The sequence below is a fragment of the Manis javanica genome, chromosome 4, assembly GCF_040802235.1.
Source record: "Manis javanica isolate MJ-LG chromosome 4, MJ_LKY, whole genome shotgun sequence".
In the NCBI taxonomy this organism is placed as follows: domain Eukaryota; kingdom Metazoa; phylum Chordata; class Mammalia; order Pholidota; family Manidae; genus Manis; species Manis javanica.
The window spans coordinates 157589964-157615797 of record NC_133159.1 but is presented as its reverse complement, the minus strand read 5'-3'; the positions used below and the strand labels follow the sequence as shown (position 1 = coordinate 157615797).

The 25834-nt window shown below is 34.3% G+C and overlaps 1 protein-coding gene across 5 annotated transcripts in view; it reads right to left on the bottom strand.

Moving 5' to 3' along the window:
- SKAP1 (src kinase associated phosphoprotein 1) overlaps nt 1-25834 on the bottom strand; it is a 267533-nt gene that overhangs the window by 221354 nt on the left and 20345 nt on the right. For 3 of the 5 annotated variants that reach the window (XR_005056207.2, XR_005056206.2, XM_036999074.2), the window contains exon 2: nt 5986-6091. Coding sequence is in view for 3 of the 5 variants with exons in the window: in XM_036999074.2 (XP_036854969.2) it covers nt 5986-6091 (106 nt within the window). In the remaining 2 variants the exon portion in view is untranslated. Of the gene's footprint in view, nt 1-5985; nt 6092-10201; nt 10293-25100; nt 25147-25834 lie in introns of all 5 variants that reach the window. The other 2 variants (XM_073235492.1, XM_036999075.2) reach the window with 2 other exon arrangements.

Sequence of the window (25834 nt, the reverse complement as noted above, 5' to 3'; positions counted from 1 at the left end):
GACCTGGGGCGACAGGCTAAGATCTTCCCAAACAGGTCAGCAGTTGGTCTGTAAAATATTCCCATTGCCAAGGAGGTGGTGACAACTTGTATAAATCAAAAACTAAAACCCTAAGATATCTCATTTCCATTTTAAATACATGGGGGTTAAATATGGATATCTAGCACTCAAGAAGTTCCTGTGGGATTGATTTTTTCCCCTGTCTTCTCTGAGTCTTTTGCTGAGCATGATAAGTAGGACTGCATTTCATTATCAACTCCGCTAGCACTGTACTTCGGGGAGACTAGATGAGACTACACAGTGGGAGAGAAGATCTGGCTTCCAAAGAAGAAATGAGTCACATGGTGTGATTATAAAAACTCACTTTAGGCCCAACTCATTTTCAACAAAATCAAGGAATAAAATAAAATCCCAAGGAAATGAAGTTTCCTGTATTATTTTCCAAATTGAAAAAAAAAAGCATAGCAACATAATAAAAGAAGTGAAATAGAGGTTTCAAGATTTGGTTGGTAATAGTTGCTTTTTTGTAACATTTAGAAAAAAATACCAAACAACATTTTTGGGGAGGAAACTTAAAAAGAAAACATAAGATCATGGTTAGGGGAAATCTTCAACTGAGTCAGTGTTACAGAAAACAAACACATCAGAACAAAGAGTTCGGCTCCTGACAGCTGACCCAGTATTCTTGCATTTCTCTCCCCTTTGCTCCAGTTTCATTGTAACACACAAAGCATAATACAGGATGGGTCTACATCAGAAATAAGAGAAAACAAGCAAATTAGAGAAAACCACAATCAGGAAGGCCCCATGCCACCAGGTTCCTGGAGACTGGCAAATAGATGAATATAGAGAGGCATTTTTCATCAGCTTTCTGTAAGCAGAGAAAATAGTATGATACTTGGATAAATGACTAGCTCCCGATCAAATGAGACTTAGAATCAAGGCCAAAGCAAACAGCAATAAAATGAAGACAATAATTTCATACAAATGATCTTTTTACACAATGTATGAACTAAAAGTCTTTATTTACAGACAAATAGAAAAACTTCATGTATGAAAAAATACACACTGAGGATTTTCTGAGACTTCCCAGGACAAATCCATATTGAGTAAATAATATGAATGTGCCAAGTGAAAATGACGGCTATAAACCTATCATAAGAAAAGCAAATTTCAGTGACCTAACTATGGCTAAAGAGTAATGCCCAGCTCATTATTCTAATAGGTTAGTCCAGTCTAAAGGATACAAGCTCAGCTACCTGCCTGCCTTCTAGGCCACTTTTCAAAATTCCTTTCATTCTTAATAGAAAATGTTATTTTGTTTAAAGAGCTCAGTAGTGGGAGTTTCTAATAAAAAGTTTGAAAGGAACAAATTTATTCATCCAGGCTTTTTTTAAAAACCCACCCATTACTTAGCATGAAAAATACTAAAATAGTATTATATATCAGTGTTACTGATATATAATATTTATTTTATGGAATACCCAAAGAGAGAAGCTTCTGCATGATAGCCCAGTGTAAAAGGAAAAAAAAAAGGATCAATTTAATCTTGGATCTGGTACCACACCCAAGATATCCTGCCAAGATAGCCCCAGAAATGAAAGAATAAGTAACACAATCATCATCATAAAGTTAAAAGGTGAGTTATATATTCCCAGGCTACTCTGAAAGGACAAGAGACTTGCAACAAAAGAACACATAATATGATATTCCTTTCCAGGTTAAGCCAAGAGACCAAAAGTGGAACATAAGTATATCCCTAAAAATCCTTAACACAGCTGTGAAATCTCAATGTACACTCACTGAATTACAGAAAACTAGTACAGGAATTTGTCATGTAATTGATTAACTGAGAGCCCTGAAGTTGTTGTGGGCTTTTGTTTTCTTTCTTGGTTTAAGGTTGGGAGGCAGGGATAGGATGGAAAAGGGAAGAAATCAATTATTAACCTTAAAGATGTGGTCAAATGATTGCTATGACTTTTGAGCCTTTTTAGAGCCATTTAAACTTAGATGGGATTGTACAAGTACCTCCTTTTTTTTTCTGTGGTGGCCCTGAAACTCCAGTGTAAGTAGCAAAATGAAACAACAGATAGATGTTATGAGTGCATAGCTATGCTTGCCAGGAACCCAAATTGCGTTAATAGCACATTACACATGAGTTATCTACTGATATGCACACTTCATTTGAATGTATTTTGTTTCAGGGTGTTTAAACTCAATAACCAGCACTTAGGAAAAGTGAAACTCTCCATGCAATTAAAGGAGATATTTACAGTATACCACTTTGAAACTCTTGGTCCCATAAGTTGTATCAGACTAACAACTCCTTGTATTTCTTCCTATAAAACAGGAACATCTGAATGACATAATCTTAAACTAAATTCTGTGTTGAAGCTAAATCCATGTTAAGCTGAAAAGAAAATTTTAAAGTTCCTGAAGAAAACTGGAATTATTTTTATGATCCTTGTATTAAGGTATCATGTTCCATGCAGAGCTATACACCAGCCACCCACAATGAGATGTGTTCAAGATACTCTTTCAGCCTGCACATTGAATGTCCCGGGGTTTGTGGGTTTTGTGCCATAACCTTGTTACATGAAGTTATTTCTTTATTTCTTTCCATTTCAATATGCTATAAATCTACCTGCCACTTTTTGGAACTCCTTTAAGTTTCACAGAAGGAAACAATACTCCAAGTTTGTTTCTATTGGCTCTGGTCTGCACTTCCAACAGTGAGTTTAAATGACTAGTCGTTGCAAAGTGGGCTATCGAGAAAGAATATATCCTTACCTCAGCAATAAATATACCCCTACCTTAGTAATAAAAATACTCTATTTTCTTCATCCCTTCCCCCACTCTCAATGTATTCTTGCTGTCAGATGGCCTCCCCTGATCAAACTTTTAAGAAATGCTCGACTGTTTCTCCAAATGCATATGAAGGCCATCAAGCATCTAAGTGCAGAGCATGTCTGCTTCATTCCAGGTGTCTCCCATCTGATGCTTATCCAGCAGTGACCACCATAATAAAACAAGAGGAACCTCTGCCTGGCTTTCATCCTAATCATTCTCTAAAGAGCTCAGTGAAAACTTGGATTCAGAATGTGAAAGCCGTTACTATTTAGGGAGAAGGATTAAATAGGAGGCAGTTTGAAAAAGAGCAATGAACACCGCAGCTCGGGACATCAAATACAACAGAGCTTCATTTCCTCAGACACACAGAAACTGTCATTCGTTTTTTTATTTTGTCTTGCATAGAAAACATTATCTTTCATTGCTAATACTTTCAAGCCAAAAACACTAGTATGCAGATAGAGATCCAGATACTATTTTATTTTTTGTTTTTTGGTCTGGGAGGAGAGAGAGACTAGCTAAGCTACTTGTTCCAAAGAACAGATGAGCACTTGGAGGACATCCATGAATCGATACAACTCTCATTTCCTGGGGTCAATCACTCTAGACAACAGAAAGGTAGCAAATGGCACACTGTAACCGCTGTGATAGAGTCAGGCACTTTAAATTACAGCAAGTCCACAGTTGTGGCAAATACCACTGGATTCTGAGCCACCATAAAAATTGGGGGCAAGTTCCAAAAATGTATTAAGAATCAGAGGCAGTGCTATTTTCACTTCCCTATTCTCGTTCTTGAGCAGCTCAATGTTGAGGAAAGAGTTGAAAGAATTGAAGCAAGGAAACAACGTAAAGTGGAAAGCTGTATGTGGGACAAATACAGTACTTATACTTATCCAGTGGCTTTCCAAGATTATTCTGCTAGAGATTTCTTACCTGCCTTCCAAGTAAGCCCTGAAGTGCCAAATTACAGTTTTAGATAGTTCTCTACCTCCCAAAATATGGCAAACCCCTAAAATATCATCACTTTAATATGACTAAAGATACAACTTTTTAAATGACTTCCAGTGATTCTTTTACATATCCACTTAACTCTTAAGTCTGGATGACTTCCAAATTCCTTTCCTCACCCAACTTTCTGAGGGAGATATCAACTACAACAAAACAAAAGGAAATGTGGCTGGCACTGTACAAGCTTTCAGTGCTTTCAAACCAACTGGTATCAATACATAAAAGTACATAACATTGACCAGCCATAAATGGAACTATACAGGCAATATGGCTGAAGAAGATTCGGTATAACAAGGGTCACACTAACAGGATGATGACTGAGTAGGTGGATGTAAGGCAATTTCAAACAACTTGCCAAAGGAAAGCCTCATTTTTCCATTTTCTTGTACAGTATCTAATTTCTGGCTCCTCATTTCCTCCATGATCTGATAATTATGAAATTCTAAATAAAGTGTCATCTTTCTTGCAACAAATCAATGAACAGAAAGCTCTCATCAACAATGCAAATGTTTCCCTAGAGCTCCTGCTGATTATTTCCTGAATGTCTTATCCCACAAACCACACAGCAAGTTGAGAACAGGAACTCTCTCTACCCCATAATAAACACAGCTTCTATGTGTGCATTTGTGTGTGTAGGCATTTACAAAGAGGACTAAGAAGTAATATGCAACTGATAACATAAATCACCACAAAAATCACTTTTTATTCCTTCTGTTACCAATTTCAAATGAAACTTAAACTTTTCTAAATGTTATGGTACAAGTATGGGAAATGAGAATTCCTCCTCATTGTATATTTGTCCATACAGACGCAGTAAAATTGTTTCTGCACTCCTTATCACAGATTTATACCAATAGCTCCACCATATACACAATTACATTTTGGGCATCCTTCTCCCTATAAAACAATTTAAAATAATTCCACCTTTATCCCTCATGTTATCCTTACAATAATCCTATAATACAAAAGTCACCTTGTAAAAATAAAAAAATCTGGGTTAACAACTAAGCCTTCAGGTATACAACTAAGCCTAAATTTACCTACTTGAAAAGTAATGCTATGGAGAGGTCTGTTTTGAACACTATTCCAGCCTACCAAAAATTACAGATATCCTCACTTCTGCAAAAAGCTCCCATCTTCTGCATTCTGTTTGTTTCAATTATTTAGGGCAACCCAGGCTGATAATTACATAGTCCCCAGTTGCGGAGTAAAAGTGATGCTTAATTAGCCAGCAGGAAAGATCGATTAAGATCCAGCAGGGCATCTTGTGGGGTTATTTCTCACATTCCTGGAGGGAAGAGATTCTGGCTGTGCCCTTCCAAAGGATAAAATCCCCTGTTTTATGGAGTTTCAATGAGGTTTCGAAAGTAAAAGCTAAGATTGGTCAGCCACACAAATTAAATCCAGTCATAACCTTGCACATGCTCCCTCTTTTATTCTAAGAGTAACCAGTTCAATCATTTTGAACCACACTGCCACTGAGATGGAAAAGGCTTAAAATAACACTCACTTATTCCCAACTCTCATTCAGTTACTATATTTCAAGCAGAGAGGTGGTCAGGAGAAACACTAGGAAGGAAAATTTGTATTTCTTTCCCTCCCAAGCAAGTGTAAACATATCAGATGCTCACATCCTAAAAGGCACAGATTAGAGTCAGGACCTCTTATTAAAGAAACTCACTGAGCAAGATATTCCAACCCAGTCTGGGACTAAAACATTCCACTATCGTCAAAGAATCAACTAGAAAAGTCTGTTTTGAGTTTTCTATTAGGGAAGGAGATGTGAAAGTAAAATGAGGACACGAGGACCCCAAATCATAACAAACATTAATTATCTGAATTGCCTAACATCTTCCTTTCAGTAATTTGGATAAAAACCAACACAACAACCTAAAGCTAACAGCAGAATAATTATTAAGATACATAATTATCAAAATATTTCCACTTCTGTAAATTATACTACCGCTACCTGCCTCCAACTCAGTTCAGTGAATATTTATCAAGCTTCTACCAAGTCTCAAGAGCGATGACAAGTATGTCTTACCTTGTTAGTTTGTACACTATTACAGTGATTATAAGTTGTTTTAAAGCTTATGAAGAAGAAAACTGGAACTAATTCATACAAACCTAGCTCTTATTTGCTGAAAGCCTCGTAGAATATGGTCCCTGTTGTCCCTTGCACCAGCACTGAGGTTCTCGTTCCTTAAGCCCTCCGCCAAGAACTCCTCAGCATCTACAAGAAAAGAAAAGTTGATAAACAGAAAATAACAAGTACTAAGGGAGAAAGATGAAAATATGATGGATTAAGAAATGGGTATTATTTTCTGTTTAAAAACTTTAAAGTTGCAGAACAATGTGAATGTACTTCATGCCACAGAACTGTATTCTTAATACTGGTTAAAACAGTAATATTTTATGTTATGTATTTTACCAGAATAAAAACTAAATAAACCTTATATTTGCCGGTGACACCTTCTGATAATCCAAGACCTTGCTATGAATTTAAAAAGCTAATACATATATTAACCACAAGATATAACTATTTTCTAAACTATTTCAGAGAAACATTTAAATATTAATTATCACTGATGGCAAAGGATGGACTGTCAATGCCATAAACATATAAATATTACTAACAAGTCACAGAAGGTCACAGGCCAACAGAAGCAAGAAGGAAATACCAATAAATAGAGCTGAAATGAAAAATAGAGCTGAAGTGCAAAATCAAGAACAAAAAGGGCAGGGATTCAAAGAAGAATTAATCAGCAGATGGATCATCAATGAAAATGGCAATGGACCAAGGGAGGGAACCCACATGGAAAAGAAAAATGTGTCCAAGAAAAGGAAACTGCAATTAATGTGACCATATATTACAAAGTAGGGACATGATAGAAATATATATATGAAACAAATCATGATATATTGAAAGAAATTGGTGGTGGTAGGGAACACCCACAAATTTTCAAAGACAAATACACCTACAATGATTACAATTGCCAGAAATACTAGCAATACTGTTCGTGGAAATGTAAATTAGCTCAACCACTGTGGAAAGCAATATGGAGGTTCCTCAAAAAACTAAAAATAGAAATACCATTTGACCCAGGAATTACACTCCTAGGAATTTACACGAAGAAAACAAGATCCAAGATTCAAAAAGACATAGGCACCCCTATGTTTATTGCAGCACTGTTTGCAATAGCCAAGAAATGGAAGCACCTAAGTGTCCATCAGTAGATGAATGTATAAAGAAGATGTGGTACATGTACCCAATGGAATATTATTCAGCCATAAGAAGAAAACAAATTCTACCATTTGCAACAAAATGATGGAGCTAGAGGGAATTACACTCAATGAAATAAGCCAGGCGGAGAAAGACAAGTACCAAATGATTTCACTCATTTGTGGAGTATAACAGCAAAACAAAACTGAAGGAAGAAAACAGCAGCAGACCCACAGACTCCAAGAAGGGACTAGCAGTTACCAAAGGGAAGGGGGTGGGGAGGGAGGGAGAAAGAGATTGAGGGGCATTATGATTAACACACATAATGTAGGGGGGACCTACATTATGGGGAAGGCAGTATAGAGCAGAGAAGATAAGTAGTGACTTTATGGCATCCTACTATGCTGAAGGACAGTGACTACAATGGAGTTGGGGGGAGACTCAATATGGTGAATGTAGTAACAACAGCGTTGCTTATGTGAAACCTTCATAAGATTGTATATCAATAATACCTTAATAAATAAATTTTCTAAAAAAGAGTCAATGCAATACCTATAAAAGTCACAGATTGTTTTTTACAGAAATTAACAAGCTGATCCTAAAATTCATTTGGAAATTCAAGGGACCCAGATTAGCCAAAACAATTTTGAAAAAGAAGAACAAATTTGGAGGATTCACATTCTCTGATTCCAAAACTTATAATAAAGCTATAGTAATCAAGACAATATGATACCGGCATAAAGATAGACACATAGATCAGAGGAACACTGAGAATTTAGAAATATCCCTCACCTTTATAATTAATACATTTTTTAAAAGGATGTCAAAACAATTCAGTGGGAAAAATACTTTTTTTTCAGCAAGTGGTGCTGGAACAACTGAATGTCTGTATGCAAAAGAATGAAGTTGGACCCTTACCTCACACAATAAACAAAAATTGACTCAAAATGGATGAAAGACTTAAATATAAAAGCTAAAACTATAAAACTTTTAGAAGAAAACAGGCCTAAACCCTTGTGACCTTGGATTAGGTAATAGTTTCTTAGATATGATGCCAAAAGAACAAGCAACAAAGAAAAAATAAACAGGACATCAAAAATTAAAAACAATTGTGTTCAAAGAAGGCCATCAAGAAAGTGAAAAGACAACCCACAGAAGGGGAAAATTATATAGCTTATAAAAGACTTAGAGGTAGAATATATGAAGAACTCTTACAATTCAATAATAAAAAGACAACCCAATTTAAAAATGACCGAAGGATCTGAATAAACAGTTATATATCCAAAGAGGTTATACAAATGATCAACAAACACATGAAAAAAAAATGCTCAAAATCAATTGTCATCAGGAAAATGCAAATCAAAACCACAATTAGATCCACTTCACACCCACTAACTAGTATGGCTACTGTCAAAAAGACAGACAACAGTGAGTGTTATTGAAGATGTAGAGAAATTGGGACATTCATACATTTGGTGTGCATGTAAAATGGTGCCACCACTTTGTAAAACAGTATGGCAGCTCCTTAAAAGGTTTCACAGAGAGTTACCATATGACCTTGCAATTCCACTACTAGATAAATACCCAAGAGAAATGAAAACAAACCAAATCTTGTACACAAATGTTTATAGCAGCATTCTTCTTAATAGTCAGTATGTGGAAACAATGCAAATGTCCATTAACTGATGAATGGATAAATACAATGTAATATATTTACACAATGGAATATTATTCAGTAAAAAGAAATGAAATGCTGATCCATGCTACAGTATGGATGGTTCTCTGATATCATTATGCTAAGCAAAAGAAACCAGTCAGAAGGACCACATATTGTACAATACGCTTACATGAAGTGGGCAGAATAGGCAAATCTATACAAACAAAAAATAGGTTAGTGGATGCCTAGGGCTGGGGGAGGGAAGGGGATTGGGGGGTGAAGGCTAAGCAGTTTAAGTAATGATTGTGTAGAGTCAGCACAACTCTGACTATACTAAGAGCCACTGAACTGTATACTTTAAATGGGTGGGTTGTATGGTATACAAATTGTATCTTAATGAAGCTATTAGATAGATAGATAGATAGATAGATAGATAGATAGATAGATAGATAGATAAACATCTACACATATCTTTCTGAACTTTCATAATTCAAGGAAAATAAAAATCCTTCAAGCACCCAAACAGAAAAAATAAGCTGCCTACAAAACTAGAGTCAAAATGGCCTCTCCACTAAATAAGCATCAGAAGGTGAAAGTTTTACAGAGTTTTAAAGGAAAAATACTGTGCTCAAGAATTCTAAACATGGACAAGCTGTTGGTTACACAGAAGACCAGAAAAATTTTTTAAAAAGCTGTGGCTCTGAGACCTGAATGTAAGCCATGAAACCATAAAACTCTTAGAATAAAACATGGGCAAAAATCTCTTGGACATAAACATGAGCAACTTCTTCATGAACATATCTCTCCGGGCAAGGGAAACAAAAGCAAAAATGAACAAGTGGGACTATATCAAGCTGAAAAGTTTCTGTACAGCAAAGGACACAATCAATAGAACAAAAAGGCATCTCCTACAGTATGGGAGAATATATTCATAAATGACAGATCCGATAAAGGGTTGACATACAAAATATATAAAGAGCTCACACACCTCAACAAACAAAAAGTGAACAATCCAATTAAAAAGATGCTCCACATCACTAGTCATCAGAGAAACGCAAATTAAAACCACAATGAGATATCACCTCACACCAGTAAGGATCGCTGCCATCCAAAAGACAAACAACAACAAATGTTAGCGAGGTTGTAGAGAAAGGGGAACCCTCCTACACTGCTGGTGGGAATGTAAATTAGTTCAACCATTGTGCAAAGCAGTATGGAGGTTTCTCAAAAAGCTCAAAATAGAAATACCATTTGACCCAGGAATCCCACTTCTGGGAATTTACCCTAAGAATGCAGCAGCCCAATTTGAAAAAGAGAGATGCACCCCTATGTTTATCACAGTACTATTTACAATAGCCAAGAAATGGAAGCAACCTAAGTGTCCATCAGTAGATGAATGGATAAAGAAGATGTGGTACATATATACAATGGAATAATTCAGCCATAAGAAGAAAACATCTTACCATTTGCAACAACATGGATGGAGCTAGAGGGTATTATGCTCACTGAAATAAGCCAGGTGGAGAAAGACAAGTACCAAATGATTTCACTCATCTGTGGAGTATAAGAACAAAGAAAAACTGAAGGAACAAAACAGCAGCACAATCACAGAACCCAAGAATGAACTAACAGTTACCAAAGAGAAAGGGACTGGGGAGGATGGGTGGGAAGGGAGGGAGAAGTGGGGGGAAGAAGAAAGGGGGCCTTACAATTAGCATGTATAATGTAGGGGAGGCACGGGGAGGGCTGTGCAACACAGAGAAGACAAGTAGTGATTTTACAGCATCTCACTACGCTGATGGACAGTGACTAATGGGGTATGTAGGGGGGACTTGGTGAAGGGGGGAGTCTAGTAAACATAATGTTCCTCATGTAATTGTAGATTAATGATACCAAAAAAAAAAAAAGCTGTGGCTCTGAATGACTACCACCTACATTTTTTTCTGAAGAAAACCTATTCAAGAATACACTCTGATTAACAGAGAAAAAGAGGTGGTAATGAGATTAAAAACAGCAAAATAAGTTAAATCTAAATAACCATGGTATGGTTTAAAACGTATAAAAAATATAATACTAATTCTTAATTAAGAAGAGACTCAGTATAAACAAATAAAATAGTCACCTGAATCCCAGTTAGGAAAGTAACAGAGAAAAAGAAAAACTGTTAAATTCCTCATTTATATAGGGCCAATGGATAATATTTCATCCTTGGCAGTAATAATTGAAGAAATGGTTTTAGCTCTGATTTTTCAAAATGCTAATGTAATAAAAGTACAATAAAAGGTTTTTCCAAATATTCAATATAAAATAAAGAGAAACAAGGTAGCATAAAAAAATAAAACTCATAAGATGATATATCACTGATGACAATAACTGTAAAAAGTTAGAGTCCTCTCTTTTTTTTAAATTAAAGTATCATTGATATACAGTCTTATCAAGGTTCCACATAAACAACAGTGTGATCTCAACATTCACCTATATTATCAAGTCCTCAACACCCCCATTGCAGTCACTGTCTATCCGCATGGTAAGATGCTAGAGATGGAGTCCCCTCTTTAAAGCAAAGAATTTCAGACTACGTCAAAAGATAAAATTAATTTAACCACAATTTAAAAGATACCTAAAACAAAACAATGCTGAGGTTAAAAGAACAAAGGGATGCAAAACGCACTAGACAAGTTTTCTTAAAAATCAAGAATAGCAATAATTCACATCAAAGTAGAAACCCAAACAGGCCAACAGAATCATTTTATTTTATATAAGCTACAATCCACAATAGAAATGACCTGTTAGGTGCCAAATAGCATAGTACTAAAATATATACAATGAAAATTTTGACAAATTACTAAAAAAAAAAAATTGTAATGTCACTTGATAGTTCAAGCAGACAAAAACATAAAATTATATAAAGCAGTTATGTCCAATAGAAATAAAATACCAGCTACACATGTAATTTTAAATTTTCTAGTAGCCTTATTTCAAAAAGTAACCCCTAAAAAGATAAAATTAATTTGTTTATTTAACCCAATAGATCCAAAATTTTATTATTTCAATATATAATCAATATAAATATTATCATTGAGATGTTTTACCTTTTTTGTATTAGATCTCCAAAACCTGGTGTGCATTTTATACTTAACACATATCAGTTCAGACTGGTCACATTTCAGTGTTCAATAGCCACATGTGGAGAGAGGTTACTACACTGGATAGTACAGATACAGAGGACTTAATATAATTAGTAAGACAGATAATAGGATTGAATCATTACTTAACTAATAATAGATATAATATAACTGCAACCTAAAATAGAACACACCGTTCACAACTGGCATGGAAAATTATAAAACTTGATTAAACGCTGGATTACAAATAAACTTCAATAATTCTTAAAAACTCAAAGTTTGAAATATCCTTATTTTAATTGACCCCAATGAAATAAAACCAGAACTTAATATTAAAAAGAGTAAACAAATCCATCCATGCTTAGGCATTGAAAACATACTCCTACATATATCAAGAGTCACAGAGGAAACTCAAAACTATAATTACCACCTATTGAGAAAATAGCATGTATAAAATATTATAAGATATGACCAGCATTGTACAGAGTGACAAATTTATAGTTAAGTATTTCCAGTATTAAATAAAAAAGAATGAAAATGAATGCAATAAGCTCCAAACTCAAGAAATCAGAAAAGAGCAATAAATAAGCCTATGGAAAACAGGAGGAAGAAAACAATAAAGATAAAAAAGATGAATTTATAAATCAGAACAGTGGTTGCCTAACAGTGCTCTCTGGAGTCATAACCGTCTGATAAGGAAGAAAAGGGGGAGGTCAAGTGAGTGGGACTCTGGGAAATTCCTTCCTGCTACTCACTCCCCTTTGCTTTAATCACAAGTGCTTGGTTTTATCTACTTATACAGGGATTTCACATAAGATTTTAATTTTGAAAAGGGTTCCATTACATAACTTGGTGGTTCAAAACTCACTGAACTTAAAAGTAGTGAAAAAAGTGTATAAATGCTAAAGATATGTAAAAGCTGGGATTTTTCACAGGTGAGAGGGAAACCCAATAAATTGATAAACTCTTAGCAAATGCAATCAAGGAAATAAAACAATAAAAGGGAGTAACAAAATTCTTGAATTTGGAGCTTATTGCATTCATTTTCATTCTTTCTATATATATATACAAATAAAACAATAAAAGGGAGCAACAAAAACTAGAGAAATTTTAAAGTACAGTGAAATAGTTCATAAAATTGGTGAGATTTCAAGTTAATGTTCTTCTTTATGCTTTTATGTACAACTTGAAGTTTATTATAGTGGGTATCATTTTTTTCCCTTTAAAAGATAATTTTCAGAAATAAAGATTATTTTATTTATACTAGTAAACAAAATGTTATGCAAAAAATTTGAAAACTCCCAATGAAACAGTTTCTGAGAAATACATAAATTTCTAAAACTGAATTGAGGAATGGAAAATCTGAATCCGGAACAGGCTAATTACTAAGGGGAAAGAAGAGGTTGGCAAACATTTTTTTTTTTTTAAGTTCGAATCCATATGGTTTTATAGATATCTTTCAAACTTTTGAGTAGTAAATAATTCTCATTCTGTACAAATTATCCCAGCACATAGAAAAAGAGAGAAAACTTCTTAAATCATTTGGTATAAGCTAGCATAACCCCAGTTCTAAAAGAGCACAAAAAGGAATCAGTCTGAAGCTAATACAGATACAAAAATCTAAATAAAGTACTAGTAGATCAAACCTAACAGTATATTAAAAGAATAACAAAATGTTTATCCTGGGAATATAAAGATGTTTCAGTATTATTGATAAATTTATATATTTTAATAGGTTAAAAGAGATACCTGAACAAGCATCTTGATAAATGACAAAAATCTCATCTGATGATATTTATTATCTATTTGAGACAAAACTGTACTAAGTAGAAGTAAAATTATTATCTTCTTAACCCAAGGGATATGTGTATATCACAAATCAGCATCATATTTATGGCTAAAAAACTAAAGTCATTATCATTAAACAAGATTAGTTCACCAGCTATTCCCACTATCAATTAACACTGTTCTTGAAGTTCCGACAAAAAGAAGCCCAAGAAGGAAAAAAATTGTCATTGCATGCAGATATTTTAGGCAAATACATGTAAGCTTAAAACTATAAACTTGGAAAACTTTTAGGAATTATAAGAATTCAGTAGGATAGCCAGAAGATAAATATTTTTTATTTATTTATTTATTTATTTTTTGAGAGGGCATCTCAAATTTATTGATCAAATGGTTGTTAATAACAATAAAATTCTGTATAGGGGACTCAATGCACAATCATTAATCAATCCCAAGCCTACTTCTCAACAGTCTCCAATCTTCTGAAGCATAACGAACAAGTTCTTACATGGTGAACAAGTTCTTACATAGTGAATAAGTTCTTACATGGTGAACAGTACAAGGACAGTCATATCACAGAAACTTTTGGTTTGGATCACGCATCATGAACTATAAACAATCAGGTCAAATATGATTATTCGTTTGATTTTTATACTTGATTTATATGTGAATCCCACATTTCTCCCTTATTATGATTATTTTTTTATTTTTAGTAAAATGCTGAAGTGGTAGGTAGATGCAAGATAAAGGTAGAAAACATAGTTTAGTGTTGTAGGAGAGCAAATGTAGATGATCAGGTGTGTGCCTATAGATTAAGTATTAATCCAAGCTAGACAAGGGCAACAAAACATCCACGGATGCAGAAGATTTCTCTCAAAACAGGCCGGGTGAGGTTCTAAGCCTCACCTCTGTTGATCCCCAATAGAAGATAAATATTTTTAAAATCAACAGCTATAGAATAGAATAGTAATAGAATAGCTTGTGTTGGACTAACTTTTCCATAGGTAAGAATTGTCAACGTGGCAAAATATTTTTAAAAACTATTTAAAAAAATAGTAGCCAAAAGCAGGCTGAAATTGGCAGGGATTTGATTCTTGAAAAAAAAGGAACTGCAGAGATACTTATTTATCTACAGCTTTTCACCTAAGGGTATACCCAGTCTATGTGGTGTAGAGTGGCTGGGGACTACCCTTAGGCAAAGTTTAGTGACTGTGGGACAACATCATTTGCCATAACTTATACGCATTTGGAGTCCCAGAAGAGCAAAAAGAGAACAGGGCAGAAAATGTACCAGAAGCAATACTAGCTAAAAATTTTCCAAGTTTGGTGAAAAATAACAATTTACAGACTCAAGAAGTTCAGTGGATCTCAAGTATGATAAATATAAAGAGAACTAAACATAGGCAGATTATAGGCAAACTGCTGAAAAACAAAGATAGAAAAATTTCAAAGAAGTCAGAGAAAATGGCCCTTTATATATAAGAGAGTAATGATAGGAATGAGAGTGGACTTTTCATCAAAAATGATGGAGGCTAGAAGATATATTTATAAGTGCTGAAAGAAAAAAGAAAACATGTCAACCTAGGATTGTATATCCAGTGACAATAGTCGTCAAAATGTGAAGGCAAAATAAAGACATTTTTCAGGTAAATAGAAATTGAAAATTTTTTTTCTAGGAAACCTGCGATAAAAGAAATCTAAAGGGAACTGAGAAACTCATGTCAACAAGTGCACCAAAATGCTAAGTATGTTGTTAAATAGAAGACATTATCACTTCCTCTTCTTCTTAATTTCTTCAACAGATAACTGGCAATTTAAAGCACAGATAAATATGTAGTTTATCACATATGTACAAGTAAAATATATGACAACAAAAGAACAGAGCATGGAGGAGTAAGCAAAACCATTTCAGTGGTATGATATTAACTCTGAGTAGACACTGATAGGTTAAGGAGTATATGGCAACCATTGGAGCAGCACTCACAAGCAAAGAAGTGCAGTTAGAAGAAAAGAAATTAAATTGGAATATTAAAAAATATTTGATTCATTTTTTAAAAGGCAAGTGCAACCAAAAAAATGTGACAATTAGAAAACAAATAAATGGTAGACCCCAAATCCATCCATAATAATAGCTATATTAGATGTAAATTAAGATCTAAATTAAAAGGCAAAGAATGTCTTGCTGAATAAAATGCAAGGTCCATTATACACTGTCTACAAGAGACATGCTTCAAATATAAAGACACAGATAGACTGAAAATAAAAGAATAAATATGACACAGTATGTGAACAGTAAGGATAAGGAAGCTGGAAAAGCTTTATTAACATCAGACAAAGTAGACTTCAAGAAAGGGAGTATTACCAGAGATTAAGAGTGATATTTCATAATGATAAACAAGCCAAGCAATAAGGAAGGTATAACAATCACAAGATGTGCATGCACATAGTAACAGAGCTTCAAAATACTTAAACCAAACTCCAACAGAACTAAAATGAGAAAAAGACACATCCACAATCATAGTTGAGGGTTTTACTACCTCTCTAAGAAACAAATAGAACAAATAGACAAATAATCAGTAAGGAGATAGAGGACCTGAACAACACTATAAACCACTTTGACCTAATGACATCCATAGAATACAACAACAAACAACTGCAGAATATACATTTTTTTAAGTTCACATGGATGTTCACCAAGATATACCTTACTCTAGGCCATAAAGTAAGTCTTAATAAATGCCCAAAGTCTAAAACTTTACAGAGCATGTTCCCTGACCACAAAAGAATTAACTTAGAAAGAAGTAACAATAAGATATCTAAAATCCTCAGTAATTTGGAAAAGAGTAAACCAAGGAAAAAATATTCTTCTTTGAATAAACTATTTCAAACTGGAGGTGAAAGACTTCTGAAAACTATAAGAGACTCATAAGATAAATTAAAGAAGACACCAATAAATGAAAATACATTCCATGCTCATGGAAAGGAATAATCAATACTGTCAAAATGGCCATGCTGCCTAAAGCAATCTACAGATTCAATGCAATCCCTATCAAAATACCAACAACATTCTTCAACAAACTAGAACAAATAATTCTAAAATTGATATGGAACCACAAAAGACCCTGAATAGCCAAAGCAATCCTGAGAAAGAATAACAAAGCTGGGGGGATTATGCTCCTTAACTTCAAGCTAAGGATTCTTCTGACTTCTACAAAGTCAGAGTAATTAAAACAATTTGGTACTAGCACAAGAACAGACCCACAGATCAATGGAACAAAATAGACAGCCCAGAAGTAAACCCACACATATATGGCCAATTAATATACAATAAAGGAGCCATGAATATACATTGGGGAAAAGACAGCCTCTTCAATACCTGGGGCTGAGAAAACTGGGCAGCTACATGTAAGAGAATGAAACTGGATTATTGTGTAACTTCATACACAAAAGTAAACTTAAAATGGATCAAATACCTGAATGTAAGTCATGAAACCGTAAAACTCTTAGAAGAAAACAAAGGTAAAAATCTCTTGAATATAATAAACATGAGCAACTTTTTCCTGAACTCATCTCCTCAGGCAAGGGAAACAAAATAAAAAATGAACAAGTGGGACTACATTAAACTAAAAAGCTTCTGTATAGTAAAGGGCACCATCAGCAGAACAAAAAGGCCGCCTACAGTATGGGAGAATATATTCATAAACAACTTATCCAATAGGAGTTAACATCCAAAATATATAAAGAACTCATACCTCAACAGCCAAAAAACAAATAATCCAATTAAAAAATGGGCAGGTGATCTGAACAGATATTTCTCCAAAGAAGAAATTTGGATAGCAACAGGCACATGAAAAGATGCTCCATATTGCTAATAATCAGGGAAATGCAAATTAAAACCACAATGAGATATCACCTCACACCAGTTAGGTGGGCCAATATCCAACAGACAATAAACAACAAATGTTAGTGAGGATGCAGACAAAAGGATGCACCTACACTGTTGGTGGCAATGTAAATTGGCTCAACCATTGTGGAAAACAATATGGAGGTTCCTCAAAAAACTAAAAATCGTAATTTTACCAGTAAAATTTACCATTTGACCTCCAGTAATTCTACCCCTAGGAATTTACCAGAAGAAAACAATATCCAAGATTCAAAAAGGCATATGCACCCCTATGTTTATCACAGCACTATTTACAATAGCCAAGATATGGAGGCAACCTAAGTGTCCATTGGTAGATGAATGGATAAAGAAGATGTGGTACATATACACAATGGAATATTATTCAACCATAAAAAGAAAAGAAATACCACCATTTGCAACAACATGGATGGAACTAGAAGGTATTATGCTCAGTGAAGGCAGAGAAAGACAAGTACCAAATGACTTCACTCATTTGTGGAGTATAAAAACAAAGCAAAACTGAAGGAACAAAACAGCAGCAGACTCACAGACTCCAAGAAGGGACTAGTGGTTACCAAAGGGGAGGGGCTGGAGAGGATGGGTGGAGAGGGAGGGAGAAGGGGATTAAGAGGCACTATAATTCACAATCACAATATAGGTAGGTCACAGGAAGGCAGTACAGTAACAGAGAAGACAAGTAATGATTCTATAGCATCTTACTACCGATAGACAGTGACTGCAGTGAAGATTGTGAGGACTTGATAATATGGGTGAATGTTGAAACTACAATGTTGTTTATGTGAAACCATCATAAGATTGTATGTCAATGATACCTTAATAAAAAAATACGATTTCAAACTGAATGATTATAAAATACAGCATATCCAAATTTTTTAGGATTTGTTGCCTCCCACACTTAAGAGAACTATAGCTTTTAAATGCCTGTGTCAGAGAAGAAAGGTTTAAAAATCAATGATCTGCATGATTAGTGCACATGGTGTGTGTGGGGTCACAGGGAAGACAGTGCAGCATAGAGTAGACAAGTAGGGACAAGTAGCTCCATCCATGTTGTTGCAAATGGTGGGATTTCTTTTCTTTTTATGGCTGAATAATATTCCATCTTACTACACTGATGGACAGTGACTGCAATGGGGTATGGGGGGACTTGATAAATAAGGGTGAATGTAGTAACCACATTGTTTTTCTTGTAAAACCTTCATAAGAGTGTTTATCAATGATACCTTAATTAAAAAAATAATAATCTCAAAAAAAATCAATGATTTGTTTTCACTTTAAGAAATGAGGGGGAAAAAAAGCAAAATAAACCCCAAGTAGAAAAAAGAAAATAATAAAGATACGAGCAAAAATCAATTTAATAGAAAGCAGGAAAGACATTGGGTGGTTCTTTTAAAAGACCAATAAATTTGATAAATCCCTAATAGGTTTATCAAGATTCATTAAAGTCCTAGTAAACATAATGTTCTGCATGTAATTGTAGATTAATGATAACAAAAGAAAAAAAAGAGAGAAAAAAAAGATTCATTAAAGGAAAAATGAGAAAATACAAATTACCAGTATCAGGAATGAAGAAGGGATATTATGAAAAATCTTAAAAAGTTACAAGAATAATAGGAGAATGTTATGAACATCTTTTTTCTAATAAATTTGACGATTTAAACTGACAGATTCCTTGAAAAGCACAACTTACCAAAATGTCCACAAGATGAAATACAAAATCCAAATAGCCCTATATCTATAAAAGAAATGAGATGCATAGTTTTAAAAAACCTTTCCAGAATGAAAGGTCAGGACCAGATGATTTCACATGTGAATTCTATCAAACATTCCAGGTAGAAATAATATCAGTCTTAACACAAACTCTTAACAGAATATACAGCAAACACTTTCCAACTTGTTTTATAAAGACTGCATAACTCCAATACCAAAATTTGATAAAGATAGTAAAGGGGAAAAATTACAGACCAATACAAAATATATTTGCCCTTCAGTTTAGAAGATGATGCTCTTCATAGTGAATGTGATCTGAAGATGCCTGAACAGGTTTGCTCAAAATGCACTACTCAGCACTGAACAAGGGACTTTAAAAGGTCCCTCAACATATTGCCTCCCTTATTTAACCAAGCTCACCACTCTACCTGATGGGCTTTCTGTTATATGATCAACCTTTTAAAAACAGAATCTTTTCTAATATAAACAACAATTCATGCCACACCAGGACTCCTTGGGCTACCTATGAGGTAGATATTATTCTCCCACCTCCTGTATAAGAAAACTACACTTAAGAAACTTACTTCTAGGTTACACACCTAACAAGCGGTGCAGCCAAGATACAAATGCAGGCAGTCTGGCTCCACAGCCTGAGCTTTTAATCAATACCCTGTAGTGGTCCTCCTAGTATATTAATGTGGTAATATCATTATATGTAAATAAATTATGGTTAATCCACATTTGAATAACAACTATTAAAGTATTTAGATAGATTGGGGGGGGGAGGAAGAAAAAGATATTTCTCAGACTTTCAAGAATACACACAAACATTTTTCACCTTTCCCTCTAATGAAAAAGGTAGGTATTGCTGTTCATTGCAGAAAATTTGGTAAATAAAGAAATTGCTATAAGGAAGGAAATTTTAATTACTTGAAAAACAATACACTTTCAGTTTTTATTCTCTGCTAACACGACCTTTTCATCTTCATTATAAAAATAAGATATCAGATGTTCTGAGATTTTTCCTCTTAACACTGGTTATTAGTTATATATATCATAGATTCATTAATGAAATATTATACAGTCATTTAAAAATACTTGAAAAACAATACACTTTCAGTTTTTATTCTCTAACATGACCTTTTCATCTTCATTTATAAAAATAAGATATCAGATGTTCTGAGATTTTTCCTCTTAACACTGGTTATTAGTTATATATATCATAGATTCATTAATGAAATATTATATAGTCATTTAAAAATATATTCATGACTATATTAAAAATATAGTCAATTAAAAAAGGAATTCAAAAATTCTCTCAGCCTATTTTTAACACAATACTGGAAAAGGAGAAGGAAGACGATCCGGAAAAAGTTGGAGGCTCATATTACTCCACTTAGAGACTTACTGCAATGCTGATCAAAACAGTGGTATTGTTCAAAGAACATAAACATAACATAGATAAATGGAACAGAACAGAGAGCCTAGAGATAGGTCCACATGAACACTGTCAACTCACCTTTGACAAAGGAGCAAAGGCAACTCAATGAAGAGAGGATAGTCTTTTTAATTAATGGTTCAGGAACAACTGGACATTCATATTTTTAAAAAAATGAATGACACAGATCTTTATGCCATTCACAAAAATTAACTCAAAGTGGATCATAGACCTAAAGTAAAATGCAGAACTATCAAACCTTAGAAGATAACAGGAGAAAATATAGGTGCCCTTGGATTTGATAATGAGTTTTTAGATACAACACCAAAAGCATGATCCATAAAAGAAATAATTAATAGGTTAAACTTCATTAAAATGGAAAACTTTTGCTCTGCAAAAGACAATGTTAAAGAGAATAAAAAGACAAGCCACAGATTGGTATAAAATCTTTGCAAAACACTTATCTGATAAAGGACTTGTATCCAAAATATACAAAGAACACTTAAAACTCGACAATAAGAAAACAAAACAACTCAATTTAAAAATGGACAGAAGATCTTAACAGACACTTCACTGAAGAAGATACACAGATAACAAACATATGAAAAGATGCTCAGCATCATACAGCCATTGGGGAACTGAAAATCAAAATATCAATAAGAAATCACTGCATGTCTATTAGAAGAGCTAAATTTGAAAGAAAAAAAAGACAGTACTAAAGGCTGGCAAGGACGTGAAGCAAGAGGACCTCTCATTCATTGCTGATGGGAATGTAAAATGATATAGCTACTTTGGAAGAGAGTTTGGCAGTTTCTTACAAAGCTAAACAGAGTCTTACCATAAGACCCAGCAATCACACTCCTAAGTATTTACCTAATTGAGTTGAAAACTTAAGTCCACACAAAAACCTGCACACATATGGCTATTGCAGCTTTATCCATAATTGCCAAAACATGGAAGCAACCAAGATGTCTGTCACTTGGTGAATGGATAAACTGGTACATCCAGACAGTGGAATACTATTCAGCAGTAGCAAGAAATGGGCTATCAAGCCATGAAAAGACATGAGGGAACTTTAAATGCACATTACTATGTGAAAGAAGCCAATCTGAAAAGGCTACATATTGTATAATCCCAATTATATGACATTCTGGAAAAAGCACATAACAGAGACAGTGAAAAGAGCAGTGGTTGGCAAGGGGTTCAAGAGGAGTTGGGGTTGGGGAATGAATAGGTGAAACAGAAGGGATTTTTAGGGCAGTGAAACTATGATATTTTAATCATACATATATGACAGTATGTATTTGTCAAAACCTGTAAAACTTTACAACACAAAGAGTGAGCCTAAATTTCTACATATTTCAAAAAATCATTTAGGAGGTTGGGGGAATCTCAGGAAAGAATGCAGACTATAACAACATAATCTAATTGTATTACAAATATATGAAATAACCTCATTGAAGGCGATGGAGAAAAGGTGCTGACCTAAGTAACTTTGTAAATGAGTACAGTCTATAAGACTAAAAGCAAAAGGAACTGGCACATAAATACTGGACTCCAGTAACCAATGTTGCTTCCTATAGGTGTATGGGTTAGCAATTCTTACACTGCTATACATGTATATCCTAATCAAACAATAAATGGATGGTGAATGGTTTGAGCCAGATTTCTCACTGTTGGAATGGAAGGGAGAGGAGCAAGTAGTAAGTACAGCAAGGAGAGGAGTATAGGATGAATTAGAACTGAAGACATCAGTGAGAACTCATGCTTAACTATGTACACATAAAAATGATTATATATAGAATTATACATATAAGAATTATATATATATGAATATTATATATAGAATATTATATTGATATATATAGAATTATATATAAATAGTTGTTATACACACATACATTTCTTTGCCTTGTCCATTGAGATGGCCTGAAGGAAATAACATCCCAGTAACAATGAGCACACCTAGTGCCTAGATTTTGGTTTCTAATACCAATCTTCAATAAAAGGAAGAAAGACTCCTGGGAGAGATGACTGGTTCTAGGACTGGGGCAGGAGATACACAAGATGAGCCTGGAGCATCTTATAGTGCCAGAAAGTAGGGGTTTGCCCTAAACACTCACAGACACACACACATACACACTGATGGGACATATCAAAAGGAACACAGAAACAAAGCAAGAGCTCCCAATGGCCAAAGCTGGAACAATTGAACAAAACAAAGTAATACTGGATTATAACTCAAAGTATCAAAGAAGCATTCATGAGTCCATATTGACATAAACAAGTAACTGAATAAATTAATAAATGGAGTAAACAGACAAATCTCCAGTGCAGAATTCCAAATAATTTACGTAGATACTCAACTTTAAAGAGAGAGGAATAACTCCCACCCCTTAAGTATGGGCTTCACATAGAGATTTCTTTCCAAAGAATACAGTATTGAAGTGGGAAATAAAGAGTAACTTTACAGTGGAGAAGCCTGGCAAACTACATCAGCCAGGTGATCAAGGTCAACACCAACAGTCATAAACCGTGTTGACAGTATATAATAAACCCTTGACATGTGATGAGAATGGCTCTTTGCTCTTCTGATATTTCTCCCCAAAATTCATAGCCCTACTCTGATGATGAGAAAAACATCATAAATATTCTAATTTCAGGGTATTCTACAAAATAATTGACCACTACTCCTCAAAACTGTTTGGGTCATCAAAAATAAGGAAAGTTTGAGAACTGTCACAGCCAAGAGGAGTCTAAGGAAACTAAATTAAGTGAGGAATCCTGGGTACGATCCTAGAACAGAAAAAAGGACATTAGGTAAAAAACTAAGAAAAACAGAATAAACTATGGACTTTATCAGTATTGGTTCATTAATCATAAAATATATCAGTAATGTTAATTATAGGAGAAAGAGGGAAAGGTGATATAGGGGACTCTGTACTAATTGCTCAATTTTTCAGTAAACTTTAAACTTTTCTGAAAAATAAAGTATTAATTTTTAAAAAGTGATATATGGCATAATCTTAATATCTTGTAAAAAAAAAAAGTCAGGGGAAGAGACTAGGTTAAATTCATTCATTAACCCCATCTTTACTGAGTCCTTCCTATAGGCCACTCAGGTACTGTGATCAACATCAAAATATTAACAATGGTCATCTTTAGATAGTGCAATAATAAACCATTTTTATCATTTTCTTTATATTTTTCTATATTTTCTAAATGTTCCAAAATAACGTGTTTTGCAGTATGAAAAAAAGTAAAATAAAAAATCACTCTACAAGCATAAGGTAATAACACTCATAATTTGGACAGACTTTGATTTTTTCATGCTCATCTTCATTTTGCTCACTGGTGAAGGGCTGAGCTGGTTCATAGTTGTGAACAGGAAAGGAGGCCAACTGAGCAAAGAGAAAGTGGGAAGGAAAGAAGATCCTATGGGAGATGGATGGTTAAGGTGTATACTTTATTCTTATAGATGATTAAATATACATATTATTTTGAACTTCGGTTTTCCTTACTAAATTCTTATAAGTGAACTATGCTGTACAGTATTAAATATATAATACTAAAATTGTTAAAAGGGAATCAACAGGTTATAATTATCCCCCAATGATGTCATTAAGAGCAATTTGATATTTTTATTATGACTTCACTTTTTAAGGTTCACTGCAGGTTACTTTTCTGAAAGGCTTCCTTTCAAAACACTTCAGGAGTTCACATGTTAATTTAAGCACTTGTTCCTTCACCTGCACATGTCACCTCCTTAGGGGAATCAAATGACTCAGAGATAACCTCTTCCATCTGTCTCATCAGTAGGCTTTTTTTCTTTTCATAGTCTGTTCTAAAAAACCTCCACAACTTACTAGATGAATAAATGTATAACCAAGAAAACAACTAAGTTCAAAGCAAGGGCTATATAAGGGATTATGTATCTAGTATCAAGCACACTTTTCAACTCATTTTATGAAGATAGCATAGCCCTGATATCAAAACTGAATAAATACATTAAGGAAAGAAAATTACAGACCCATATATAATACATTTGCCTTTCAATTTAGAAGATGAATGCTACATATAGTGATTATGACCAGAAGGTACCTGAGTGGCCCCACTCAGGGGCTACTCACCACTGAACGGCAAAGAGATTTTTAAAGGTCCCTCAAAATATCACCTCCCATATTTGACCAAGCTCACCACTCTATCTAGTGGGTTTTCTATTAAGCAATCAACTTTTTAAAAGCAAAGACTCTTCCAATACAAACATCATGTCCTGCCACATCAGGATGCCTTAGGCTCCTGCAACCGCAAAACCCAGCACCTCTGATATCACAGCACTCTTATATATAATACCTGATGTTACAGGGTCTGCACGTAGTTACCTTCAACTGGTAGTGAGCAATACGACATGGTGTAAATGTCCTCACACTGGAGGAAAAAACCAAAATCAGAAACATATCATAAACAATGCCACATTTTTCTAAATGCCTTTATTCTTCAACAAATATTTATTGAGTATCACCGCATGCTAAGTACTGAACAAGTAAACTAGATTTAAACTCTATCTTAAGAGTTTACAGTCTAGCAAAAATACAGACTTAAATAAGACAATTAGAATAAATTGTGATATGAGTTATAATAAGAAAAGTGAGGGGGGCACAGGCTCATGGCAGAGGCATCTTGTCTAGAGAGGAAGGTAAGTCAGGGAAGACCTCTCAGAGAACTGACCTTTCATCTGAAACCCCCAAAGTAACAGGCCAACCATGTATGTCGGGGGTAGGGAGAGGTGGGGAGTTGGTAGAATGAGGGAAAAAATGGCACAAACATAGGAATATCATGTGCCAAGGTCCTGAGGTGAGACATCTCAGTTCAGTTGAAGAGACTGGAGAATTTCAACTTGGAGGGCTGAACATAAAGATTAGAGGCAAGAGGGATAGTGGTGAAGGATTATTCTGTGGGCTTATAGCAATAAACAGTATTTTTTACTAAAAATAATATACAACAATTTAAGTCCCATGTTCAAAAGGTAAACTCAGATGTGGCAAAGATACGTCTTCCTATTATAATTCACACCTTCCCTAAAACATAGATTCCCTCAGCTTCCAAGCAGCTTATG